A 13,066-nucleotide genomic window follows, 5' to 3' on the forward strand; every position below is an offset into this window, starting at 1 on the left:
AGCTGCCGCAGAAGTACAAATCCCAGCATGCCTTACTAGCTAGAACGCCACATGTTGCTAAGCTTTGTTGTAATGAAAATTATATGCGTGGACAAGAAGGCCATTTCTAACTACAAAAGTTGTAGCAGAGCAGAGCTTTAAGCCAGCATATGATAGCATTAACAGATAAGGTAGGTCAGATTGCCCGAGAGGCAAATCTGCTGAATAAGACCAATAGCACTGCATATACTTACCACTCTGTGAAAGCTGTCTGGGAATGCTAAGAGACTGCCCACGTTAGAGTTGTAATTGCCCTTTTGGTTGTCACTCAGAAATAGTTACACAGAATACTTACAAAATATTCTAACTTGACAGAAGAGGGAGAGCATGTCATTACTAGATCCAAGGTTATGTGTTAATTCTGAACCCCGGCAGTATGAGATCTTCTCCACTGGCATCTTCAGTTAAAGCTGTCCTTTACTGGACCTCATTGTGGGTGGAACCTGTTGTGATTTCAGAACCCAGGCCAGCAGAGATCCTCTGGTGGGCCAGTTCAAGCCTGGGTTTAATATACTGTACCTATCTCCACAGCAATGATTAAAAAGCATAAAATCCTCTACCATTTGAAGGTGCAAGGTAATATTTTACTAACCATATACTACAGTATGCAGGTAAACCCTTGAGCATCAACACCCATACAGGCCTGCTGAACATCTCATTTGATAATCACCGGCAGTTGCTTTTTCTTTCCTTTGCTGCTATGAGCCCAGTTAAAGGCTTTCCATTAGCGTTTTTAATCATAGGTCCAGTTCAAATTCATTCTATCACAAAAGCAGTCATGTGGTTGGACGATGGTTAGGGTTCAAGTCAAGACTAGTTGAGAGTAGATTGTGTGGGACCCTCCACAAAATTGGATGCTTAGAATTCTCTAGACTGTCCCATCACTGCAACTGAAATTTATGGCCAACCCATGACAAAAAAGCTAAGAACCACTGTTTTCTTCCACATCACTATAGCACTATGAATCTGATCAGGAACCATTCTTTCATAATCTGCCAAATTTAGATTTGTCTGTTGGACTGCCAGATGTTGGACAACAACAAGCCTCAGGTGGAGTTGTGTAATGCACATTGGCCTCTGGAGCCACGACTCTCCAGTGATATATCATCACTGGAAAGTCAAGGGTCCAGAGGCCAATGTGCTTTACACAACTCCATCTGATGCTTGTTGTTGTCCATGTTGACTAGGTTAATGTATGGCATTGCAAACCCTAATTGATAAAGTTCCTCAGAAACAGTTCTTGGGCTGATCTTCAATTTTTGGAAACTAAGCAACTTTTACATACTATGCTCTTTAGCATTTGATGGTCCTGTTCCTCAAGCTTGTTTGGCCTACTGCTTCATGTCGGAGATGATTCCACTTCACAAGGACATCACTTAAGGTGGCAATACAAAGTGGAACAATGACGGCAGAACCTGCCGATTTCGACTGGAATGGCCATCCTTTCAATGTTTATGGTGGTGTCTCGACTGTACCAAGACAGCTTATGCCCAATGCTTTTGTTTTGATAGGGAGATTAGTCACCACCAGATGCATCTGGCAGCAGCTTACTTCCCTCTGAGAATGGATCCACACATGACCAAGCTTAATGTGCAAGTGTGTGGGGCAGTTGGGAGAAATAGCTATGTAAAGTGTATGGCCACATTTACAGTTTACTGGGCCTGCTCAATCAGGTCAGAAATCTCACATACTATTTCCAAAGGCAGATTCCAATGATATGGAAGGTTGAAAGTCACTGAGCTCTTTAAGAAAGTCTATCTACTGATAATGTCTATGAACCCACTGTAAATAGTGTAAATGTTGTAAATGTGCATACTTGACATGTGCATGCTTCACATTGTCTGTCCATACTACCTTAATATGGCCCTGTAGGATACCCAGAACCTAATGGCTGCTTACGACCGACAGCCTCTACTTTGAAGATCATCCAATGACCATGCAGTTTATTGGAATATAAAACTTCAGCCTTTATTGTGTGCCAGTTTTAAATACAAACCAGAGACAATATCATAGGCTACGTATAGCACATTCAATATATAAGCAGACACGAATCCCCAGTCATAGGACGAGTCGTTCTGCAGAGACGAGTAGATCTTGTGCAAGTTATCAAATAAGTTCTATCTGCAACAAATGTGAGGCGTTACACAATGCAGGTTTCATATTTCATATATTTACATCATACCACAGATGTACATATTTACAGGCTTAGCAAAATAAAGGTATTTCTTCAAAATTGGTTCAAGGCATATATTTATAATTATATTCCATATTAAATAGTTATTACCCACAATATAAATTAGCCCCCCACCCCACCTCCGTATACTGGAAAGGTAGTAGTGTTCTCCACACAATAGCAGTACTGTAATCATAGGCATATATATGCTGACAAATTGACCCGGCAACATATGTATACACCTGTATGTTACAAGAGATTGCATGTTCGTGTGAACCTGGCAGGGCGATGCTTGGAGTTCTGTGCTTCTCATTAATAGTTCAAGTCCAAGTTCTCCTGTTCCTCTGTTTGTCTTAACATCAGCTGCTGCTCGTAGTACAGACTCTTTGCGTAATTTATCTCTTGGGATATTTTCACAGCAAGTGCTTCAGATTTTATATGGACCTGAAAAAAAAAAAAAGCCGAAACAAACGTTAGGGTTGCATATTTTTTCAGAAACTGCACTACTCTTGTGAAAGGCTATGTCTGGTATAGGAACCCAGCACCATTAAAGTGAATGGGGTTATGCTGCAATGCAAGTCATGACCCATAGCCAAGAATGGCTATGTTTCTGGAAAATGAAAACCCGAACACCATTTTCTAATCTCATTCGATCCCTTTCAATCATCATAAACCTTCTCCCAATATCTAACCCCCAATTTATTTCTTACTCCTTTCAAGTCTCCGACTGCTGCTTGTGATTTGCATTGACATAAGGATTATGGCTATTGTCCAATGAATGTTCAAAAGATGCAGTCCCTCAAATGCCACACTGTGATTGTTTCAACTCATGCCTATTTTGTGACTTAAAGGGGTATTCCAGCTTTAGACAAATCTTTAAATTGGGCCAGGACTGCGCTGTATCTAAACAAAGAAATCCCCTTGCTTGCTTTCTGCCGTTCGGTTCCAGTGCAGAGGTTCCACTCATTGATGCTTCTTGTCTCAGGCCTGTACACATTTGAACCAGTTAACGTGCGCCAATGAATGGCCTCAGTGGTGATCCCAAGAGGCATCAGTAATGTGCTGGTTGAGTACACAATGCCACCAGTCACTGGCTGCAGTGGTGCAAATAACCTGTCTGGATGTGTACAGACCTAGAACCAGAAGCATCGCTGAGGAGCCTCTGTACTGGAACCAAGCAGCAGGGAATAAGTAGATAGGATTTTTGTAAAAATCTGGAATAACTTTTTAATGGTGATGTCCATCTTTGCATCCAATCTTTGGGGAACAAGTAGAAGGACTTTTTAAAAAAAAATCTGGAATAACCCTTTAATGGTGATGCCCATCTTTGCATCCAATTTTACGAAAAATAAAAAAATGATGCATCTTTGCAAATAGTCTTGATTAAAAATTGACAGTTTTGTGCACACGGCTCCTATGCAGAACTATGTGTATCTCTGGTTGTAGACTAGAAACAAACCTTGTGTAGTCTGATCTAAGTAATGGAAGGGACCTTAAAACTTCTAAGCCTTGGGGAACTGAGCCAACAAAAACTGCTGACAATTTCTCTAAAGTTAGCAGCTCTGAAATAATTTTTGCTAAAAGATTAGTGCACGAAAAAGGACCTGTATACAGAGTCAATAGAAATAACTTCTTACCATGGGTTTCTGGTGTGATGGCCCTGGAATAGCTATCCCACTACTTGTTGTTTCCGCTTTTTTAGTTAGCTGAACATATATTTTCCCATGGTCCTTTGAAACAAGACAGTGGTATAGATCGTCATACTTAATTTCCAAAAAGATTGCATCGCGATCTACATACTCTCCCCATTTAAGAAAGTAGACAGCTTTGGATGAGATCAGCACACAGTAGCTGTCTATATGTTCCACAGCGATGAAACTGTGAAGTAAAAGAAAGAGAATGTGATTCAAACCTAGAAGACCACTCACTTACATAACTGAACCGTAAGACTCCATTTTGAAGCCCACTATCTACAAAAGTTTTCTCCAACCTGCGACTCTCCAGCTGTTGCAAAACTACAACCTATGGCACACCACAGCAGCTGCGAGTTGTAGTTTTCAACAGCTGGAAAGTCACAGGTTGAAATCCTCTGATCTACACAAAGACATGTATGCCATTAAAAGGAATATGTCAGCTCTAGAACACCCCCCAAACCAGAGTAAGCGGTGTATAGTGTAAGTGGTGCTGAGTCCGGTTATGTAATATTTATTTTCATACTCCCCTGCATTCCGACACTGTGCTCCCACAAACCAGCAGTAAAACGCATTCACAGGACTCTTCTTTGACTGTGTGTGATCCAGCCGGCACTACGTTACCAGTTCCTCGTGCTCGCATCTAGGGAAGGCTTCCCAAATACACTTATTGCAAAAAGACTGGCACTCGCTTCATGCACTTAAACATTTTATTATCTCATCAGTCTGAATACATGTGACGCTTGTCGGCTCAGGCACGAGTATGTTTGGGGAAGGCTCGTGCCCGAGCCGAAAGGTGTATTCAGACAGATAATAAAACCTAAAGCTAAATGTTTTTGCACTAAAAAAACTCCTCTTTGAGTCCTCTCCATTATGTGCTTGGGAGTCCTCTCAAAGCATTTTACTGCTGGTTTATTGGAGCAATGCAAGCGAGTATGAAGATAAAAATTACATAACTGGACTCAGCGCCACTTATACTATACACCACTTACTTTAGTTTGGGGTGGGGGGGTTCCAGAGCTGACAGATTGCCTTTAAGTGCATGTTGCCCTGTCAGCAGGGGCAACAAAAAGCCACTTTATCTTGGCCAAAGATACAGGGTCAAGGCCATGATAACCTTCTAAATGGCAAAATATCTCGCAAACGCATATAAATAGGAGTATGGAAAGAAGACTGGCCATGTGAATTTCAATATGCCCAATCCTTGGTTATCACGTTATATGATAGTGGCTTATCCCTTTCTCTCCGTAGAAATAAACATGCCAGCTCAACTAAGCCATGTGTGCAAGTTTACGGGGGTGGGGGTGTTCAACTTACACCTATCTTACGTAATATTGTTACTGCTGTGCATTATTGCACAACTATGTCCTATAAACCAATGACAGGTTTCTGGTGGGTGTATAGTGGATACAGAATTCCACATTATCATATATCTGTGAATATGTTGTACTCTCAATAAAATAAGTACCATTCCCCGGCCCAAAAGAAAACTTGTCAAAGGGTTTTTAATATTTTTTTAAATTTTTTTAGAGATGTGTTCCAGTGGAAAGAAGTCTCCTGGCAGATCTCTGATACTTACAACTCATCCTGGATGCTGTCTGTCAGTCTGAACAACTGCTCCTGTCCCTCAGCTTGGGTTTCAGAATACCTTGGAAGAAGGCCTTGAGGACTTGTGCAACAGCGTGGCCGCCTTACCCTCTGAACTTGCATTCTACAAAAAGACAAAAATGTTTGACTATAAGAAATTCATTTAGATGAAAGACTGTATGGTGGACACCACCGGACAAGTGCAAAATGCTGTAAGCTGAAGAATAGTTGAACATTTTAATGCATTTTGGAAAGAACCTGAGACTCTGCTGTAAGAAACTGCCAAAGTTTTGTACCTTAAAAGGTTCAGAGCCAAGTTGTAAAGAAAAGCCACCCAACACATACTCAAGAGTTTCCGTAACTGGCTTTTACTACCGGCAAATATGACATTAATCCAATGCAAAGGGGAGAACAAAGAATGCCAATGAACCCTCTCAATGAAATATAACTCTCTCTCTCTCCCCCCTCTGTTCTATTGATTCAAAAGAAAAGGCCATAAAATATATTCTTGCATATGGAATAGAGTTCAATGGGCTCCCGAAAAGTTTTTAGTATTAAGTTAAAAGGAATGTATACAGAGGAAACGGGGGGAGAGGGGAAAATCAGGGCCGAGAACAAAGATACTTCTGTATCCAGAAACTCTTGGTAGCATAACTTTCAACTTGGTAATAGAATTTGTCACTAAGGACCCTCAAGTGTAATGGGGTTTTACACTTATTTCTCCAAGTGTTAGACTGAACAGCATGGATTGTCACAGTCCATCACTGCCTGCCAAACAGGTTGGTTTGGTCTGGAAGACGAGCCACATTCCACACTATGTGATATTTTTTTTCTTTTTTTTTCTTATAAACTACAGTCTGTTCCGCTGTCTCAAGTTTCTTTCTGTAAATAATAAGGAACACTGATGAATCTCAAAAAAAAAAAAAAAAATATTGAAAATTTGAAAAGCAGAGCAAACTGTAGTGTGGCTCACATCTGTGTTACATTAAACGTGCACTCAATAGATTTTCTGATTCTTTTTTAATGAGCACACAAAGGCAATACAAGCCAGAAATGCCCCAATGTCTGCTGGTCGCAGCGGGGGAGAGCACGGCTCAATGAAGAGACAAAAAGAGACTGGGGATGGTGTCAGAAAGTTCAAGCACGGGTACAGAGCCTTACTGTGAAGAAGAGCAAATGTAGAGGCTTCAGCCAGAGACTGTTTAACACAAGTGTCCATACTCCATGGTGAGCACTGCAAAATCAGAGGACAGCAGAAGCCAATGAAAAATCAACATGTGCATTGGAGTTTAAGAAGTCCTCAAGATGCCTTATAAAAAAAAAAGGGAAGATTTTTCTTGATTTTGACTCATTGTAGATGTAAAACTTCTGGATTGGATTGTCATACAGGGTCCTGGACATTAGAAGTCTTGATATTTGTGCTTTACCACTAGGCAAAATACTATTACAACTTCTCAGATAGTCCTACTCCAACATCATGTCATCCCATGGAAGGTGGACCGGTCAAATCTTACTGTATATTATACATATTAACAGCTCATTCACACGACAGTATCCGTTTTTGCGGATCACAAATTGTGGATCTTCAAAACACAGATGCCGGCCGTGTGCCGGAAAATCCTCCACCATGACTGAAATGCCTATTCTTGGCTACAAATACGGGCAAGAATAAGACATGTTCTATCCTTTTAGCGGGGCCACGGAACGGACATATGGATGTGGACAGCACACTGTGTGCTGTCTGCATCCCCACTGAAATGAATGGGTCTGCATCCGATCTGCAAAATTGTATATACTGGACTGAGTATGCCTTATTGTTGAAAGTTAAAATATAACTTTTATTTATTTCTAATAAAATAAATGATACACTAAATAGAGTGAATTTCTGCACTATTTAGAGGGTAAGCAGGGTATATAGTCACATATGTGGCCTGATGTTGTTCCTTGTATAGAGGGAGGTGGCCTTATTGTAGATGAAGGGGCGGGTAGCTCTCTCTCTAAGCACTTTCCCTGTGTCACCTAGTCTATGGGCAAGGAATCCCTCAATGGCTGTAATCGGAGCACCCGCCCTGAGAAGGGCAACCCCCAGCCTCTGGAACCTCGGGCCTGTGCTAAAGTTCCCTATACGCTTACCTCCCTAGTAGATCTGTTAAATCATCTGACGCGTTTCGCCAAGTGAAGATTGGCTCTTCATGGACATGGATGTATCGCAGAGCACTATGAGCAGTGGCAGCGCTCTGCTTGTATGTGACGGCAGTGGCAAGATGTTCATTTACTGGTGTCTTTTTCAATGCGCTAGGCTCCACCCACAAGTTTAACCAGCCAATGGGCCTTGTAGGTGTGCCGCACATTGACTGCTCCCACTGAATTGCCAGCCAATTCCGCACGGAGACGCGCAGTCACAAGGTGCCGCCTACTACAGGGCCGGGCTTGCTACGCTCCGTTACTAGCCGGAAGTGACGTGGTCAATGGGCGTACATTGTTGCTATGGGGACCTTACTCCGTGTCCCCGGCTGATTAAAAAACTAGCAAGTCTTTGATTACGATTGTGTCGTATCAATATCATTTTAGACTCTGCACAACATGGAGGAAAAAAGGAAGGTATTCAAACGGGCTAGAGAAAGCCCGTATTACATTAACCCTGTCTGTCCTGGTAGCAAGAAAGCAGTTACACAGGAGCAAAAAAATAAATAAAAACAGGGTATGTTGATAGCTCTACATTATATATTATTAGCCAATGGCTCATTATTACTACTCATCAGGAAAAGCAACAAAAAAGCAAATAAAACAGGTACTATTCAGTACAGGCAGACATTTCTACGCTGTTGATATATATATATATATATATATACACATACACTCACCTAAAGAATTATTAGGAACACCCATTCTATTTCTCATTAATGCAATTATCTAGTCAACCAATCACATGGCAGTTGCTTCAATGCATTTAGGGGTGTGCTCCTGGTAAAGACAATCTCCTGAACTCCAAACTGAATGTCAGAATGGGAAAGAAAGGTGATTTAAGCAATTTTGAGCGTGGCATGGTTGTTGGTGCCAGACGGGCCGGTCTGAGTATTTCACAATCTGCTCAGTTACTGGGATTTTCACACACAACCATTTCTAGGGTTTACAAAGAATGGTGTGAAAAGGGAAAAACATCCAGTAGGCGGCAGTCCTGTGGGCGAAAATGTCTTGTGGATGCTAGAGGTCAGAGGAAAATGGGCCGACTGATTCAAGCTGATAGAAGAGCAACGTTGACTGAAATAACCACTCGTTACAACCGAGGTATGCAGCAAAGCATTTGTGAAGCCACAACACGCACAACCTTGAGGCGGATGGGCTACAACAGCAGAAGACCCCACCGGGTACCACTCATCTCCACTACAAATAGGAAAAAGAGGCTACAATTTGCACGAGCTCACCAAAATTGGACTGTTGAAGACTGGAAAAATGTTGCCTGGTCTGATGAGTCTCGATTTCTGTTGAGACATTCAAATGGTAGAGTCCGAATTTGGCGTAAACAGAATGAGAACATGTATCCATCCTCTGATGGCTACTTCCAGCAGGATAATGCACCATGTCACAAAGCTCGAATCATTTCAAATTGGTTTCTTGAACATGACAATGAGTTCACTGTACTAAAATGGCCCCCACAGTCACCAGATCTCAACCCAATAGAGCATCTTTGGGATGTGGTGGAACGGGAGCTTCGTGCCCTGGATGTGCATCCCTCAAATCTCCATCAACTGCAAGATGCTCTCCTATCAATATGGGCCAACATTTCTAAAGAATGCTATCAGCACCTTGTTGAATCAATGCCACGTAGAATTAAGGCAGTTCTGAAGGCAAAAGGGGTTACAACACCGTATTAGTATGGTGTTCCTAATAATTCTTTAGGTGAGTGTATATATATATATATATATATATATATTTCACGGTACCCAGTTTTTGTAGATCCATGCTGTCTTAGTACATGTATGGAAATATGACCCCAGATGAAGACATAGGGGAAAGAGAGATCGGAGGGGCGGAGAATAGAGTATAATTCTTACAGATGCTGAATTTACTTATTAAATGGATATTTACAGGAAAGGTTTATACGACAAATATTAATTTAAACCATTTGGTGTCACGGAGTTCAATCTGTATATCCATTTCGTTTCCGCCCTTAGGATCATTTTGTCCCAGTCTCCACCCCTCCTTGGTTTGGGGACATGTTGAATGCCTATGAACTTGAGACAAGTAATATCCCCACCGTGACACTGAATTATATGGCGTGCCACTGACGTATCTTTTTTGTTTTGAACATCATTTACATGGTCTCTAATGCGACGCCTAAATTCTCTCTTTGTTTTGCCCACATAGTCAAAGGGGAAAGAACATTGTGCCAAGTATACTACACCTGTAGTTAGACAGTTCACAAAATCACGAATAGAGTACTCTCTAGTGGTGTTGGAGCCAGTGAACAACCTGACTACAGGGGTAGTTCCTAGGGGTTTCCTTGAAAGCCAATTACCCGGGTTTACTGGAGGCTGGTAATGGCTATTTACTAGTCTGTCCCTTAGGCTTCTTCCCTTCCTGTATGTTATTTGGGGATACGGTCCTACTATTTCATCAAGGTCTGGGTCTGCTTTGAGTATGTCCCAATACTTGGATAGCACCTGCCTTACTTTTTGATGAGCATCATCAAAAGTGCCTATAACCCGGACACTGTTGGAGCATACAGATGACCCTGTCCTTTGCTGATGAGTAGTAATAATGAGCCATTGACTAATAATATATAATGTAGAGCTATCAACATACCCATTTTTTTTTTTTTTGCTCCTGTGTAACTGCTTTCTTGCTACCAGGACAGACAGGGTTAATGTAATACGGGCTTTCTCTAGCCCGTTTGAATACCTTCCTTTTTCCTCCATGTTGTGCAGAGTCTAAAATGATATTGATACGACGCGATCGTAATCAAAGACTTGCTAATTTTTTAATCAGCCGGGGACACGGAGTAAGGTCCCCATACCAACAATGTACGCCCATTGACCACGTCACTTCCGGCTAGTAACGGAGCGTAGCAAGCCCGGCCCTGTAGTAGGCGGCACCTTGTGACTGCGCGTCTCCGTGCGGAATTGGCTGGCAATTCAGTGGGAGCAGTCAATGTGCGGCACACCTACAAGGCCCATTGGCTGGTTAAACTTGTGGGTGGAGCCTAGCGCATTGAAAAAGACACCAGTAAATGAACACCTTGCCACTGCCGTCACATACAAGCAGAGCGCTGCCACTGCTCATAGTGCTCTGCGATACATCCATGTCCCTGAAGAGCCAATCTTCACTTGGCGAAACGCGTCGGATGATGGAGCAGATCTACTAGGGAGGTAAGCGTATAGGGAACTTTAGCACAGGCCCGAGGTTCCAGAGGCTGGGGGTCGCCCTTTCTGAGGGCGGGTGCTCCGATTACAGCCATTGAGGGATTCCCTGCACATAGACTAGGTGACACAGGGAAAGTGCTTAGGGAGAGAGCTACCCGCCCCTTCATCTACAATAAGGCCACCTCCCTCTATACAAGGAACAACATCAGGCCACATATGTGACTATATACCCTGCTTACCCTCTAAATAGTGCAGAAATTCACTCTATTTAGTGTCTCATTTATTTTATTAGAAATAAATAAAAGTTATATTTTAACTTTCAACAATAAGGCATACTAAGTCCAGTATATACAGTTAGAGACCACTGAGTTTATTTATTAGTAGGTCCATCTACCTTAGGCCTTTACTAAAAAAATTATCTGCAAATTTGCGTAACAGATGCGGACAGAAAAATACGGTCGTGTGAATGGGCCCTAAGTTTAATATTTTAGAACAGAATACAGATCGACTTACCAAAACAAAAATTATAAGCAATTGCACATTAGGAAAAATTGCAAAGAATTTTGATCACATAATAAGGGTCCATACACATGATTGTGTCCGTTTGTGCATCCTGCACTCTCCCGTTCTGCAGGTTACAAATGCTTATCATTGTCTGCAAAATGGACAAGATTAGGACATGTGATTTTTTTGTGGGCCCGAGGAACGGAAACACAGATGTGGACAGCCCCACGGTGTGCTGTCCACATGCTATGTGGCCCCATTGAAATGATTGGATTGGATGCAAACCAAAAATACGGTCGTGTGAATGAAACCTTAGCTTGTAGATTGTGAGAACCTCATTCTCTGTCACTGTGCTGAAAATCCGTCAGTACATACTCGAGCAGAAAGCAGGGGCTGCCATAAAGCAACCAATGTCTGCTCAAGGGCCATCAAAAAGATTGCATGGAAATTGTGTAATTTTAGTCCTTCTTCTGTATCAGAACACTCCCCTCTTGTACAAGGTTACGTTAGAAAATTGCTAGTCACTAAAATGTAACCCTAAAGGGGTATTCCGGTTGTTAGAAGTTATCCCCTATCCACAGGGGATAACTATCAATTGGTGGGGGTCCTACCGCTGGGACCCCCACAGATTACGAGAACGGGGGCAGTATAGCCCCTGCAGCCCCCCTAAAATGAATGAAGTGGCCAGTTGCACATGCGTGCGTCCGCTCCCTTCATCTCTATGGGAATTCCAGATATAACAGACTGCTGTACTTGGCCATCTACGGAACTCGCATAGAAAGGAAAGGAGCGGCCATACACATGTGCGACCGGCTGCTCTGTTCATTTCAGGGGGGCTGCAGGGGATACTGGGCTGCTGTTCTTGTGATCGGTCGGGGTCCCAGCGGTAGGACTCCCACCGATCTGATAGTTATCCCCTATCCACAATCCCCCCCAAAATAAGAGATCATAGGATGTCCTACTGCTAGGACTCCCAGGAATCAGCTGTAATCTGCAGGGAAAACTGTCTGCAAGTGTTCATTTTTGGACAAAATAATGCATTAGGCCACCTTCACACAGTGTTTGGTGATTTTCATCAGTGACTGTGAGAAAAAAAAATGCCGCCAATCTCCGACACCGAACAGGAGCAAATCTTTCCATAATACCTTATCTGTGGAGGCTCCGCTTCTAGTTTTGGCTCACAATCACTGATGGAAATCACTGAAGTGTGAAAGCAGCCTTGCATGGTCAAAACTTACATCAATAGGTTATCACGTTAACGCATGTGAGGTCACTCTGAGATCTCCAATTAATTGCTCAAGATCCTAAATAATTTAGAGTTGCTACTGCTAGAAAATAACACCACGCAGCAAAAAAAAAAACTTTTCGTCTGCTCCTGGGCAAAAAACATTTGTCCCATACTAAATCGAGTGTGTGGATTACAAATCCGAAGTCAGAATTGTTGCAACACGTCATGAAATTTTGCTATGCATAAGTATGCCTAAATGAATTAAGCACTTGGAAAGCATTGAATAATTTTGAACAGAACAAGTTTTACTCCAACAATTACCTGATCTACATCAAAGTTTGCATAGTAAACAGTGTATGAAAATGTAATGGAATAACGAAAATTTCAAAAAGTCTCATTTTTTTTGTTTAAAAGTCTTACTTGAGCAAGGCCCAGTACTGTTAAAAGTGCTTCAGGCATCTGCTTTTGCGTTTGTGAACGG

General features: G+C 42.1%; 1 protein-coding gene across 2 annotated transcripts in view; it reads right to left on the bottom strand.

The window, feature by feature from the left end:
* Window positions 1-1,991: 1,991 nt before the first annotated feature.
* The window catches only part of VPS13D (vacuolar protein sorting 13 homolog D), a 351,123-nt gene continuing 340,048 nt past the window's right edge, over window positions 1,992-13,066 (bottom strand). For both annotated transcript variants that reach the window (XM_040429067.1, XM_040429073.1), the window contains 3 exons: window positions 5,483-5,614; window positions 3,850-4,090; window positions 1,992-2,656 (listed from right to left, as the gene is read on the bottom strand). In XM_040429067.1, coding sequence (XP_040285001.1) covers window positions 2,525-2,656; window positions 3,850-4,090; window positions 5,483-5,614 — 505 coding nt within the window. In that variant the 3' untranslated portion in view covers window positions 1,992-2,524. The remainder of the gene's footprint in view (window positions 2,657-3,849; window positions 4,091-5,482; window positions 5,615-13,066) is intronic.

The sequence above is a fragment of the Bufo bufo genome, chromosome 1, assembly GCF_905171765.1.
Source record: "Bufo bufo chromosome 1, aBufBuf1.1, whole genome shotgun sequence".
Lineage (NCBI taxonomy): Eukaryota > Metazoa > Chordata > Amphibia > Anura > Bufonidae > Bufo > Bufo bufo.